Source organism: Ammospiza nelsoni, chromosome 1 (genome assembly GCF_027579445.1).
Source record: "Ammospiza nelsoni isolate bAmmNel1 chromosome 1, bAmmNel1.pri, whole genome shotgun sequence".
Classification (NCBI taxonomy): Eukaryota; Metazoa; Chordata; class Aves; order Passeriformes; family Passerellidae; genus Ammospiza; species Ammospiza nelsoni.
This window is the reverse complement of record NC_080633.1, coordinates 28402943-28418358: the sequence shown is the minus strand read 5'-3', so window position 1 is coordinate 28418358 and position 15416 is coordinate 28402943. Positions and strand designations below refer to the sequence as shown.

The window sequence follows — 15416 nt, the reverse complement described above, 5'->3', positions numbered from 1 at the left end:
TTAATTTTCTCTTCTGAACACAAATAATCTCATTTTCAATGTATCTAATTTTGAGGCCTCTCAGCAGAGAGGCTGAATATCTACAAGTCTGCCTTCCTGATGTAACTTACCCATTTCAATCTCTAGGCAGATTCAGTTTTTCAACAATTTAAAACCAGGAGAAGGGTTTTAGAAGTTAAAGCCACTTCTTGAGAATGCTAGTATTTAGATCTGAATTTACCTGAAATACAGTCAATTAGTAATCTAACCATATCCAACAAATCATCGAGCATTTGGGTTGTATTTAGTTATTCATGAATTTATTTTTTAGACATATAAAATGCTCAGCCAGGGGCAAAATATGTTATTGAGCTTCAGCTCACTCACTACTTTCAGAATTTCCTAGCTGTACTACACCTTCACTATTTTTAGGTTTGTTTTGCTAACTTTATTTGGCATTGGCAGGTTGACAAAAAGATGTTTCCATTAAAATGAAAACAGACTTCAAGTGTTCACTCCCCTCAAAATAAAAGAGCTTCATTCATCACTAATTCCTGTGCCAAGCTCAGTTTATTTTCAGAAGTTTGCACTAGTAGTATTTACTTTTTTAAACCTCTTAAACAGAATTCTGAGAGAGATACCCTCTATTAATGTATGTTGATACCAAAAGTTATCATGGTGAGACAATTAACAGCTGAGGATGAGAAAACATCATAGTGAATAATGTTGTAATGAAACTAACATTTTAATGAATATAATATATTGAGAAATATTGAATAAATATAACATAATGAGCAACATTGTAATGAATATAACCTTATAATGAAAAATGTTATAAAGAACAACAGTGACCACCCAGAGCTCCTGAGTGAGGCTGGGAAGGCAAGCTGGGTCTGTGCCACACACACTGTGGTCAGAATGAGCCTTCCCCTCAACTGCACATTTTGGGGAAACAGTTTGGTCTCCCACCCACAGAGTGCCAGAATTCACTGCTCTTACTCCAAATAGCTTCTGGCCTGTAGAGTGACCTTGTGCAACTCCCATGAGGTTTCTACAGCACATTAAAACATTTAGCTTCTACACAGAGGCTGTGCGTCAGGATGACCGTGCATGGCTCGTGTGGAACCCTGAGCAAGAGCACCTTGGCACTTTTCCCTGTATGGAGGGGGACTGTGAAAGTACATCTGCTTCCTGCTCCAGCCCCAAATGGCATGCAGAGTAAGACAAGGAAAAACAAACAAACAAAAAAATTACTTATTTCAGAAGTGACATAAAAAACAATTTTTTCCATTCCAACACATAGCCGCCTCTGTATTCAACAGCAGCCTCCTTAGTCTGGAGGGACATGAAAATACACTTTCTTTTCTAGATCTCTTGTCGTCATTTCTGTGGATCTTAGCCAGGACAATGACAGGAAAAGCCAAGAATCTTAAAGTTCTTCATACTCTATGGACTGGAAAGTTTCCCCTCACCCCCACCCGTACACAGAAAAGGAGCTGAACCAGAGATCATTGTTTAGGTTTCAGGTGGACTGCACACACATGTATCCACAAGGATTCAGTTAAGTTAGTTTCCTCCCTGATGTTGTAGGAAATCCAGATGTTTTGCTGCTTGAGCTGCTGTTGTTTAGAATTAAGATTATCCTGGTATTGACCCCTTAATCCACCGTGGTATAGCAAAAGCTATTCCTAGTGCATGCTAGCAAAACAGGTTTGAGAGGAAAAATCAATGTACCAAGTGCATGACTCTGCTATATCTGACTTATTTTTAGTCTGAAAATTTGTTCCATTTGAGTCAAATGGGACACTCCAAAGACTGGTTACAAAGACACTATTGTAATTTTACTAGTAATTTTGATTTTTTAAAAAATCCATGAAGTTTTTCTCTAGTCAAGCATGCCCTAAACATGCATTTCAAACCTGTATGTCTCTTGAAAGATCCTAATTTACAGGCCTCTACTGTAATTGCTGATTTGCATTCTTACATGAAGAAACATTAAAAAGCTAAACAAATTAAACAGGTTTCAAAACTCTAATTAGAAATAATTTGTGGTGAAACTTTCATTTAGGTAGAAAGTAACAGTGAAATTTTAAAGTCTCGTTAACCTTAAAATATTGAAATAAACTTTAAATTTTCATTAGAAAAGAACTTAAGCAAAGCATCACAAGCTGGCATGCCTCTATTCTTTTTTTTGGAGGCCCTGAAACACCTTAAACCCGTCCACCTTTGCCCACATGGGAAGAAAGGCTGACGAGGCTTGTAAGGATGGGTGGGTCAGGAGGAGAAGAGCTGTGATGTAGGAGTCCCCAAAAGAGCCAGCACTCCTAAGTACTCACCTCCTGAAGGAAGCAGAAAAAAAAAGCCCAGCAGTGCTAGAGGCAGATGGAACACACATGAATATTGGCAAAGCTTTGGACACATCTTATCATGCGACTATCAGAATAATGGGCAGGCACTCAGCTGAGACTCTCCACAGTCATTAGTTGCTCTGATAAGGCATGAGATCCTTTTAGCTTGTTAAAAGTCCAGTTCTGTAATTAAACTTAATATGTTCAAAGAAGAAATGCCAATACAAAATAGAAATAAAGTGGGGAAAAAAGTTAATATATGACCTGCAAGCAACAGAAATACATCTAATGCCTTTAATTCTAAGAATTTGTAAAACAGTGGCATATTACGTTGGTATTTGTATTTCAAACACCAAGGTTTTGGAAATAAAACAGGGAGCCCTAAAGCAAGAGTGTGGAGCTTTTTATGTTTTTGGTTTGGTTTTTTTTAAGTACAGAAAAGTCCTAAATCAAGAAAACAAAATCACCATGGTGGGGAAAATAACTGAACAAAAATAACTGTAATGCAGTGCTTTTTGTGAGTTTACTGACATCCAGGATTTTTAAGGAACTAACAATACATATGTATTAAGAATGTTTGGATTCAACCAGATTAATATAGGCTGCTCCTTAAATTATTCCTTTTTATACTTTTTCCTTTTTTGACTGTTGAATTCTTGACACAGGCAAGGAAAAAATTCCTCTCATTTCACATATCCATAAAACCTAACTTTGTTGAAACTGCAATACAGTGAACCATTGAAAGTTGTGAAGTTCTGATAATCCAAAACAAACTCCAAATTCATTCAGCCAGAACACCTCTGAGGCCACCATGAGCTAAAAAAAAATTAAAATTACTAGTAAAATTACAATAGTGTCTTTGTAACCAGTCTTTGGAGTGTCCCATTTGACTCAAATGGAACAAATTTTCAGACTAAAAATAAGTCAGATATAGCAGAGTCATGCACTTGGTACATTGATTTTTCCTCTCAAACCTGTTTTGCTAGCATGCACTAGGAATAGCTTTTGCTATACCACGGTGGATTAAGGGGTCAATACCAGGATAATCTTAATTCTAAACAACAGCAGCTCAAGCAGCAAAACAACTGGATTTCCTACTACATCAGGAAGAAAAAACTAACTTAACTGAATCCTTGTAGATACATGTGTGTCCAGTCCACCTGAAGCCTAAACAATGATCTCTGGTTCAGCTCCTTTTCTGTGCACAAGTGGGGTGAGGGGAAACTTTATAGTCCATAAAATATGAAGAAAAATCCATTCTCTGAATATTTGAACTGAAGTAGGGGGCATTTCCTCCATCTGATGACTGAGACTATAGCAACTTCCAGAATGCTGGCATTTACACTGCTTGGTAACTGGTTCACAAAATTACAGAAAAATTAAGATGCTTGCTTAGCAAGGTACACATTTTATAGACAGAACAACATTTTAATGCTGTTAATAAGTTAATAAAGAACCTAATAACTTTAGTTCTTCAAGCTCAGCTACTTGTTTGGCAGCTCCCTGCTGCAGCATGAGCAACAGTTTAACTCTCAGCTGGGGGAAACTGGAGGTTAGTTGTGGAAGGAAACATGCGAATGGAAAACCTGCATGAGTCAGTTGTTAAAGCCAGGGAAAGCAACTAAAATGTACAGTGATGAATGGAAAAATGCAAGAACCTGCTCTTCCAGCCCTGTTTATACCTGAACAGTGACTTTGCTTATGAAAGCAATTAATATGCCTGTTGTGAACTGCTTTATTCAATAGAAGAGAAGCAAAGCCACCTAAAAGAAGTAGTGAGGGAAGAAGATCACAGAAACCACCAAGACAACTGTGCTTAAGGCTGCAATGTGATGCTGAATCACACCCCATGGTCATAACCATAAAGCAAGCATCTGTTATCTTGCTCTTTAAAAAGCAGAAGTTACTTTTATTTTTGTAAACATAATTTAATCTACACCAAATTAACAGCTGTTATGAAAAGCAGATGTCATAAAAAGCCAGCCTTTTTGCCTGATGTATTTCAAGTGTCTTCTTTTCTTCTTCTGACATACTTATTATGTGTTCTGTTAGGAACATACTGACAGATTATGATAAAAACTCTAGTCTCATACTTTTGAGTTCTAACTTCATAATTTTCATTTGGATTCACAAAGCCCTTGAGAAATGCATACACTGATTGCTATATCGCACAATCTGTTTCTAAGAATATTGTGGGCTCTTAGATTTCAAACCAGCAACCTCTTGGCTGTTTACTGATAAGGACCTACAGGAATAGGAAGAATGGACAACTGAGTACAATTTACCTTCAAACTTCATTTAGCTTAAGCTGTAGTTATCACCTCTGCACTCTTCTTTTGGGAGAAGGATGATGTTCTGTTCTGCCTGGAGAACTTTTATTTATTTATTTTTTATTTTATTTCCAGCTGCAATCAGGCCCAAGCTGAAACCTCAGGGTAGTTATCACACACTGCCCTTCATCCCCTTATTTTAACAACTGCCTCTTCATTTCTTTGAGAGGGCTGAGCAGTGCATAGCTCTCTGCCTGCCCTTTGCAGTCACCTAGCTCATGGCACTGCTGCTGCTCCCCATCAAGAGATTACTCAGAGTCAAGTCTTACATTTCACAGAGCTCTATCCAAATACACATAGAAAGAATATTTTTGCTTGTCAGTAAGGATACAGCTTCAGACAGCCTTCATATAGCAGGGCTTCCCATACTGAGTTGGGAAGCATTCAATAAAATCAGCTGATCAAACAATGTTGCTTTGCCTTATTGTTACTCCCATTATTTCTGCTCCATGTTTCAATAACCATCAAAATTATTGACACATCTCAACACTCCACTTTCATAAATAACCAGCACACATCAATATACACAGGGCTAATTTCACAATACTGACAAGCTTCCTTCCCACTTTAAACCAGGAAAACTGACAGAAGATATGAAAGTCTTTAGCACATCTTATCAGAAATATACAAATATACAGTATGTTTACATATGCATCTAGATAAATACTAAAAAATAGCCTTGAAAACTGTATCTGTGTTAGTAACTAAATGGCACAGTGATTCATCTTTCCCCTTGCCTTCTGTGACCATTTTCCATGTCCTCCTGCTCCTTGCTGTTTTGACAATTGTCTGATGATGAAGGAAGAAAAAGGACTGTGTCTAAGGGGAGGTGGCTGGAGGATGGGATGAAGCAGGGAGAGCTGCACCTGGAGGTAAAGGGCAGCACAGAGCAAGGCCAGGCAGTTCAAGGCTACCAAAACTGTCAAACCCACCCTGGTGCCTCTCAGGTGGGATATCAGCAATAGTCCTGGGCAGGATTGGAAGGGCCTTGAGGGGAAGCTGTATGAGGATCAGCTGAGGTCACTTGGTCAGTTCAGCCTGGAGGACACTCAGGGAAGACCTCATTGCAGTTACAACTTCCTCCTGAGGGGATCTCTGTTTGGTGTCCAGGGACAGGACCTGAGGGAGTGGCCTGAAGCTGTATCAGAGGAGTTTAGGTTGGATATTAGAAAAAGGTTCTTCATCCAGATGGTGGGTGGATGCTGGAATGGGCTCCTCAGGGACATGGTGGCAGCACCAAGCCTGACAGAGCTCAAGAGGATTTTGGACAATGCTCCCAGACACACAGTTTGACTCTTGGGGCCTGTGAGGGAATAAGAGTTTGACTTTATGATCCCTGCAGGTCCCTTCCAACCTAGCATATTCTGTGATTGCGTGGCAGAAAAGAGCAGCTCCTGGGAGGCCTTGAGCAGAGCTACACCTGGACAAGACGCTCTAAGCAGCCCCTGACCAAGGAAGGTGTGCTCCACTCCAGGCCCTCTCAGCAACCGCCCTGCACTTGTCTTGCCTTCCCAAAGGCTCCCTTACAGAGAGAGTCCCAGGGTCACCAAAGAGATGCCATGGAAATCCCATGTAGAAAAAAGCACCCCAACTTAAATCAGGGTCTGGCATCCCAGCACTCTCCTGGGTCCCTCCCTCTAAGGAAGATCAGCACAGTCACAGTTCATGGTGTTACAGAAGCCTGCTTGACTGAAAGGTCTTCATGCATTTCCCACAGATGACAATTCCCCTCATAGCACAGACAGTGCTTTCTCTGCCTTCTGCAGCCATTTCCTCTGCCAGCCAAGAGAGTTCTAAGGAGGCAAGATGAGACCTGGACAGGGTATTTGAAGCACTGTAAATGTGATTTAGTAACAGATCAGCCAAGGCTCTCTGTGGGTTGTGCACATGGGATGTGGCCCCAGGGGATCCCAACCACTTTTAAGAGAGAGAGAGGGACTGTCAGGAGGCAGGCAGTTAGAACACTATTTTTTGATCTTATTTCCAGCCAAGGTTTGACTCCAACAACTTAGAAGGCTGGATCAAGATAGGATAACCTTCATTCAAGGTCAAGCTGAACAGGGCTCAGAGCAACCTCAGCTTGTTGAAGATGTCCCTTCTCATTGCAGGGGGAATTGATCTAGATGACCTTTAAAGGTCCCTTCCAACCAAAACTATTCTATGATCTAGGTATAAGATAAACATCAGAACCTGAACTGTAAATATGTGAACCTAACTTAAAATGCCCCCACACACTTTTTGCTTTAAAGCATTATCACTGTAAAGAAAATCCTAGTGGTAAATAATGATTTTATTCCTATTCATTATGATCTTTCCTAACTTTCCCTTGTCTGTTCAAATAATGAGTTTAAAATACTGCAGTAATTGAGAATTAACGGGAAAACTGAAATAATTTTTTATTATGATAAGCAGCTTGATAAAATATAACAGGAAATGGACAGCACAAGCAATTTTTCAGCTCCGTGGAGACCATCCTTCTGGTTAGCTAAGAGACTGGGGAAAGTAAATCTTGGAAATTTATCTCATTTGACACACTACAATAATTTCATATTAAAAGCACTGACCATAAGCTCATTATTTTATGCAATTACTGCTCTTTAGACAATGAGTCTGCAAGTGGTCTGCAACAAATACCAAAACTCAGAAGCAACCCTACTTAAGATTGTTTCAATTGTTAAGTAATAGAATCTACTTTAGTGAAAATACTTTTGTTTTTTCAAAGGAACCTTAAATTCAATTAAGAGCTCCTGTAAGGACTCATAAAGCCTCCCTCATTTACAATGGGCCTTTAGTCATGGAAAATGTCGACCTGAAGTACAATTATTTCAGCTTGAAATATAGTTCTTATAAAACTTGAGCAAAGTTTATCCTGTGACATTGTATTTTCTACCACACTACTTTATTTAGAGGTACTTCACTAGACTTGTATATCATCATCCTGAACTATGTCAGCTATTTTCATCTCCCACAAGCATAGTCTGGTTTATGCAATAACTATGTAATAATATGTGACTATGAATATCTTGATGCAAAAACACTCTTTTCCTTAACTTGTCAGTACATTCAGAAAAACCCATCTCTCTTTCACAACTGACATGACAAGACCAAGAACTGTATTAGACATGTGATTTGACTAACATTTCCCATTGAATGGAAAAAAAAAAGGGATCTAGATATTGTTCACATCTAATCTTTCTTCCTGCAGTGTTGTATTGCTGCTTGACCTCTGTCTTGTCAAACAGTGAATCAGAAACCAGTGATGTTACACTGTAAAAAAGTAAAAGGCTCCCAATGTACATTCAGTATCAGGTTAAGACTCTAACTCTATATTACATTTAAATTGCTTAGTGAGAGCTCTCTCCTCTCACCCAAGCTAAACATGTAACATTGAAACACATCCATAGTGCATTTCATGTGGCCTGACTAATTACTCAAGGTCATCTGGGTAACTGCAGCACAATAGGGTCAGAACAAGTTGAATTCGTGGAGTACACCCAGTTCTACACCATGTCCATGGAAGGCTAACTCCAGAAAACTGAAGCCCAATTACAGCCTTACTGCAAAAGCAGCATTATCTAGCAATGTTTAGTTCCAAACCTTCCATCTCCCATGGGTTAACTCTCAAAGGGAACAGATGATTTGGGTCTTCTAAGCAAATTGACATTGAGAGATTGCTTTGGATACTGATTACCATCTGAAGGCTGAGAAGCATAATAAAAGTCAAAGATATATTGGTACCAAGTAGCTACGTTGATTGTCTTCAACTGTCACACTAGGGGACACTTTCAGAAAAAAAAGGAACCATGAATTTTCTTATTTCAGAGAAAATGCACACCATGAATTCAGAAGAGTCCATTTTTCAACAGGTCAGGGGAACTCTTGAGATCTTGAAGCAGCTGACCACTTCCTTGTGAAACACTACAGATAAAATCAACTGCAGATAAACTATTTCCTTTCACATGCTTTCCATTTTATACATGTGAGTATAATTTCAAATTGGTAACTAGCACTCACTAGTGTGGGACTACATCCCAGCTGCTACTCTTAGAATCAGAAAGTCTCATGTATTCTGAGGTGACAGCACTACACTTTAAGCATTTGAAGCAAGCAGAACTATCTTTTATGTGTCGATATTCTTCTGTGCTGTCTGTACTTGATTTCAGCAGAAAGCCTTGAAGCACAGGATTGTTTCTCAAGTGATCTCTTGAAATATTCAAGTAGTTTTATAATCACTTTTGCAGCCATTTCTCTAGGGTCTACTGTCACTATCAAAGTTTGAAGACTATGAAAAAATGCTCTTAAGAGAATGGTTGAATCTGTGTTCTGCTCTGAACTAGCACTGATCCCATTCATCTGGTAGGGAGTGCCAAAGTCAGGCTGGAATTACAGTGAACTGTTCAAGCTGCTCAAACACCAGTACTGAAAAAACCCCAATGCCTTTCCTCTCTGGGAAAGAGAACTGTTTCTTGACAGATAATCTGTGCACACTTCAGGAAACATTTAGGGCAGCTTGAAACCTTTCAAGTGGTGTGACACTAAAACCAATTTTCTAAAGCAGATTCTTTCTGCTGGTTCACATGAGTGACCAAAGTCAGTTTTGCATTTTAGGGGATGACTCAGACCTTGGAATGGATACAGCTCTTGCCTTTCAGTGTTTTGCTCCACAAAATACTTACATTTCCCAGGTCAATAATGAAACAATCTCCTTTGTTGAAGCTGGTCCAAGCCAGGGGGACTTCTGTGGCTCTTACAACTCTCCTGCCCTTGATATGCAGCAGCCTCTGGGCACTCAGATCATTAGTAACAACATGATTAAATCCAGAGGCAACACCACCTGCCTGAATGAAACAAAACAAAGCAGTCAGCTTTATTTCAGCTTCATTTCTGCAAAGTTACTTTTTTTTTTTTTTTTTTGCTACTGTTGAGGAGCTAGCAGAGGGAAAAAAATAGCTTATGTAGTGAGAAACAAGCCAAAGTAATGTCCTGTTTAAGAGTGCTGACCACAGACCAGACAGACAGCACTGCTGCTGAACTCTCAGGTGTGAACCTTTAGCCAAGGGAGCAGATATCACCCTCCTTCAAAGGGTTTTCAGATACATAGTCAAAGTGAAAGCACAGAATTTACAGCACTCTCCAGCCTCCTTCAGAGGATGAGATAATAGTGAACCCCATTGTTAGGACAAAAGTCAAGGACTGAGGAAAAGCAGATAATATATGCAGCTCTTTTTGAAGTTTTTCAAACTTGAATCTCAGAGGTCCAGGTGGTTTTAGTCCCTGGTTACATGTAGATGGATGGACAATTCCACAGCAGCTTGCAATTTTATGAAAGGAATATTTACAGCTTAAGAGTCAACCTGGCAATAAGTAGCAAACTAGGGAAGTGAGAGCAAACTGCTGATTTACAATCTGTGAGTGTAAACATAACCATAATCCTGTAAACTTCCTTGGATGTCTGCCTCTGTGAGGCAGCATTCTCCACTCCTCTGGGAGACCCACACCTTGTGCTGGAACAGACAGTGGCATTCAAAATTACAAAAAAATAAATTAAAATGTAAAAGTTAGGGTGCATCACTGCCAACCTTACTTATACAGAGTTAAAAGCTTGATTGTGCAGACAGAGAGAAGTTATAAACCTTCATAATGGGGGGAAAAGGCTGAATGAGCAACGGCTCCCAGAGCTTCTACTGTGGAGATATTCTCAGGAGATATATTACTTTATTCTTTAAAAAAAACCACAGATGTTGATGCAAAAAAAATAAAAAAAGTTACTTTTCAGCTATTCAGCTTCTGGAAGTGACACAAGGACACTGATAGTACACCTTTCCAAAAACTAATTTTTTTTTTTTTTTTTTAAATTGGGAGATTGTTTTATCTACTTCAGAAAAAAACTGCAGTAGCACTGCAAAAGCATCATTTTTAGATTCAAATGAAGTTCTGGTCTTTTCCATTCTATTAATATTTCTAACCTCTTGAGCAAACTGGGTTCTGCATTTGAACAGAAATACTTGGCCTGCAAGACAAATTATTTCTGTGAGATTTAACACCACCCAGACACAGAGTCCCTACTGTGAACTCTCTTAGACACATAAGTATGAAATTTTAGGACAGCTTTATTTTGGGGGAAAAAAAATTGGGAAAGGTTTTCATATATCAGAAGAGGCACTGACAAACAAGCTGCTGCTTTCTGTATAAACACTGGACTCCTGCAGTTTAAGATGGGTGGTTCAGATCTAAATCCACAAAGCTACTTTTAATAAATAATAAACTATTTTAAAAATCTCCATTTACAAAGAAAAACATTTTATTTTTATGTAGGGAAAAATGTTACATATAATTTCAGAATATATTTTCACAGACTCTTTACCTTGTATTTAATTCCTCCTTTGAAGTAACCCACAAACTCAGTAGATTCATATCCTTGAATTTCTCTACTCTGCACAGGCTTTCCTCCTAGATAGTCATCCATTTGAACAGCAAAGATAGCTGCAGCTGTGCTTTCATCCTGGGTGCATTCTTTCCCTGAAATAAGGGGAAATATGCCAACAAAATATTAATATAATTTTGAATTCTGTTGGAGAGATTATTTCTGCAACAACTGGACACTGCCTTCAGCAGGCTGTATAACCCATGTTTATGTGGAAACAAAGCACTGAATCACAACCGTGCTCACCACCAAGTAACATGATCTTCCAGACCATTTCTTGACTACTTGCAGAACTGCATTCATAAGGGAAAAAAATAGTGAAAAATAGTGAAGTTCATCTTCTCTTACAATCTTCAAACAAAAGAATAATTTAATTGAGCTTAGCATGGCAAGCATCAGCTGTAATGATTTTTGGACTTTTAGCTGAAGTTCAAAGAAAGAAAGGTCATGTGAAAGGACTGTCTGGATGGTAAAACATATATTTATTCTAAGAACAACTCAACAAACCATAAACCCGAAATAATTCAAAAGCAGTTCTCTTGACACTACAATGCAAGCAAGATATTTGCCTGGTACAGCTGGGAGAACGAAAAGCAGCTTTGGGGCTCAGATATTTGCTTCATGAGGTCACACTTTGTTTTGTACCTTACAGAGAGCAGCCTATTCCCAAGACTGTGGCAGAACAGCCTCTTGACCTGGTGTGCTGATGCCTGTACTTGCTGAAAACAGGCTGTATATCAAACCAATGATTTTTATGTGTGCCCATACATTTTGGATTAACATTTTCAGCAGTTTTAATTGTTTCAAGAAAAGCACAAATATAATCAAGTCTAAAAAAACAGGCTTCTGAGTAACTACAGAAGAAAAAGGAAAGGTGAGGCCTTCCATTTGTTTCCCAGTCCCTCCATGATAGAACTTGCTATGCTCCCTAATGCTTTCTCAGAACAGGGTGCCACCTTAAAGTTGGTGGTAAAGTTTTGGAGGTTTTAGGGGTGTTTTTTGTTCTTTTTCTAAATAGGGGTAATCACATCCATTAAGACTAAATCTTTCTAAATTATTACCTGCAATTACATAACAGGGTTCAGGGTTAAAGAAAAATGTTTTTGAACAGAGTCAGAGATAAGAACTACTATCAGACTTGGTCTCACAGCTGTTATGCAATAAAATACTCAGCAAAATCCAATTAAAATAAAAAATCAAGTGAGCATCAATCCAAGCATAAGTTACTCAGGCTTGTAGGAAAACCAGATTTAAGGCACAAACAGCTATAAATAAGCCAAAGCATAAAAAGAAAAGAGAACAATTTTTTACCAAAGAGATCCTAGGTCACATGGACAGAGTTTATGACTTCATCTCTGGGAACAAGGATTACAAAATAGTTAAAAAACACCATGCATGATTTTATTAAAGATACAAAGTGGGGTATGGCCAATCTCACTTGCACAAGTATTTTCATACTGGCACAGTGCTTACTGTTTCCATTAAGGATGGTTTCAAGTCCAGACAGCTCCCTCAGGATTAGTACAGCTACTAAGGCATTCCTCAAGTGCCAGTAGAGACAACTGAGTCAGGATGTCTGAGCAATGTTAAGAGTGGATAAACCTGCAGCAAAACAGATCCACATCGATTGCTTGGCCATGCCAACAATGTTGATACACCCAGGTTAGCTGGCTCCGAAATTATCCAACCTCAACAGCATCTCAGTGCCTGCCTGCGAGATACTTGGTCAAACAGTGGCTTCACCATAGGAAGCTTCAGCATGGCAGAATAACTGTGGGGTCACTTTACCCCACTGATGCCAGTCACAGCTGAAGACTGTCAGCACACTGAGGTCACAGTCCCATGGTCCAGACCTTCTTTTAACCCCTTGGGTGTGCCTAAGCAAGGAAGGAGGAGGAGCTTTATCACTGTGTAATAGGAAAATTTGATCTTGGGGGTCTTTTTTACAGGTCAGAAACTGTGCACACTCACAGCCACTGGCTGCCACAGTAACATACCACAGGTGACAAGCAGGAGTAGGACTGCATCACCAAATGACAAGGACCTTGTCAGTACCTAAGACCAAAGTCTGCAGTGTTTCCCTCATCACAAGAATTCTGTCTTTACATCCTAAAGAGTGATAGTGACTGCTGCAGCTGTCCAGAGACACTTTTGGGAAGTCTTCAGAAAGCCCCTATTGTGATCTTCCTCCCCACAGATGATACAGTCTTTGCTTACAAGGGAAAAATTTGGTGTACATATCAGCAGCGTGAATGAGTTAAAAATACCAACCTGATTCTACAGTTTTTGCCCTGAGTGTGACTGGTCCTCCCAATACACCTTATCTGAAGTCCTGGTCTCCTGTTGTCATTAATGTGCAGCAGTGTTTGAGATTATTCCACCCACTGCTGAAGCATCTGGTGAGCAGGAAGGGATTTGCCAGCTCTGAGCCTCCCTGCTGCCACCTTGCCAGCTGCACAACAACAGTGGGTGCCCAGATCACCTGAAGCCATTTAGACTATCTAGGTAGCACCACATCAGCACAACATGTGCATCAATGTGTACAACTAAAGCTCTTCAGCCACCAGCAATGAGGTTTTACATGTCAGTCACCTTCCCTTCCCAAGACCTGCAAACAGCCCTTACATCACTCCCTGTGATGTGTCTACTAGACCTTCACTAAAACATGAGTAATTCCAGCTTCATTTACAAAGACCCACAAAACCAAACCCTGCTACTAATTAGCAGCACTGCTGACAGAAAAGTCTCTGCCAGAGATTCATTCACACTGCCATCTATGATTATACTCTTACCAGACACAGACACTAACATGCTTGCCAGCTGGAAAACTCCAAAGACATGCAAAATTCAATGATCAAACATTTATGCAGAAACAATCCAAGCTTTATCTGCAATTATTTTTCAATGCATACAAAATGAGAACTGCAGCAACTCAAGCACATTAATGTTAATACACCTATCTTTATGTGCATTCATTGAAATTATTGCCTACAAACACAAACTTGTTGGTGAAACAAGAAAAACGTAGTAAGTTTCAGGCAGCTAAACAGCAATCACTGTGGCAGGATGACTCTGTCACCACATGGAGAAGTCACATGAAACCTCCAGGAGATGGGGAAGTCACGTAAAACAGAACTTTGATGTAAAGTGGGCTAGTCAAGCTGGAGGGCAAAAGACCGGTTCCAATCCCAATAGGCTGTCAGACTGATATTAACGAGGTTTTAAAGGAAACCTGGTGTCTTTGCACTTGATCTCTGTACCATCGGAAAGCAAAGTTAATCGATCTGGGAAAGGCATACCCAGACGCTAACCAGGGCAACAACACCACAGGGTGTTGAGGACAAGAGGACTTTTTATCCAAATGGAAATAAATAAAGGCAGGAAAACTACTCATGAGAGTGAAGGCAGGATTTCACTCCAGAACCTCTGTCGGGTGCAGCCAAGATTTGCCTTTCACACTTCAGTACTTTCCCAAACTACCATCTCAAAGTGAGCACGCTTTCACCTTTTTGCCACACCCCACTATTCCACCCCTCAGTCCCTCAGCCTCGGAGGCGCTGACGCTCGGCACCACCGCCATCCTTGGTGGCAGCCCCACTTCTGCCTCCACCTCGAGTGCCCCTCGGGGAAGCCTCGCACCGCAGCCTCACTGAGCAGGGCGGGGAAAGCCCTGTCCCGGCTGCCCTGGAGCCCCTCAGCGGCCGGCCGGGCCCCGCGGGCTGTCCCGCTCCTACCGAGCCAGAAGTGCAGGCGGTAGGCCACGTTGTCCCCGCGGCGCTCCGTGCGCAGCACCAGGTACGCGTCCCCAACGAAGAAGTCGCCGTGGCGGCTCGGGGGCACCGGCACCAGCTCCAGCCGCTCGACGCGCCACACCTGCAGCCCGCTCTGCTGCCCGGCATCGGCGAACGCTGGAGGGAACCGGTCCGGAGCCATGGCTGGAAGCAGAAAAACCGCGGAGGTTCCGTGCCGCCCGTTTATAGTGCCGGGCGGCGGGCGGGGCCGGGGCGGGGCGGGTGCGGGGATGCGCCTGTCCCAGCCCTTCCAGGGTGCGGGGGGATGCGCCTGTCCCAGCCCTTCCAGGGTGCGGGGGGATGCGCCTGTCCCAGCCCTTCCAGGGTGCGGGGGGATGCGCCTGTCCCAGCCCTTCCAGCGTCACCCAGGGCCTGGGCGGGTGCGGTGGGATGCGCCTGTCCCAGCCCTTCCAGCGGCACCCGGAGCCGGCCCTGGGTGCGGAGAGATGCGCCTGTCCCAGCCCTTCCAGCGTCACCCAGGGCCTGGGCGGGTGCGGAGAGATGCGCCTGACCCAGCCCTTCCAGAGGCACCCAGGGCCTGGGC

General features: G+C 41.4%; 1 protein-coding gene across 1 annotated transcript in view; it reads right to left on the bottom strand.

Annotated features, from left to right (window-relative positions):
• SCIN (scinderin) overlaps window positions 1-15042 on the bottom strand; it is a 48073-nt gene extending 33031 nt beyond the window's left edge. Inside the window, exons 1-3 of the mRNA XM_059475563.1 lie at window positions 14816-15042; window positions 11022-11176; window positions 9334-9495 (exon numbers count right to left, since the gene is read on the bottom strand). Coding sequence (XP_059331546.1) covers window positions 9334-9495; window positions 11022-11176; window positions 14816-15014 — 516 coding nt within the window. The 5' untranslated portion in view covers window positions 15015-15042. The remainder of the gene's footprint in view (window positions 1-9333; window positions 9496-11021; window positions 11177-14815) is intronic.
• Between the last annotated feature and the right edge of the window lie 374 nt (window positions 15043-15416).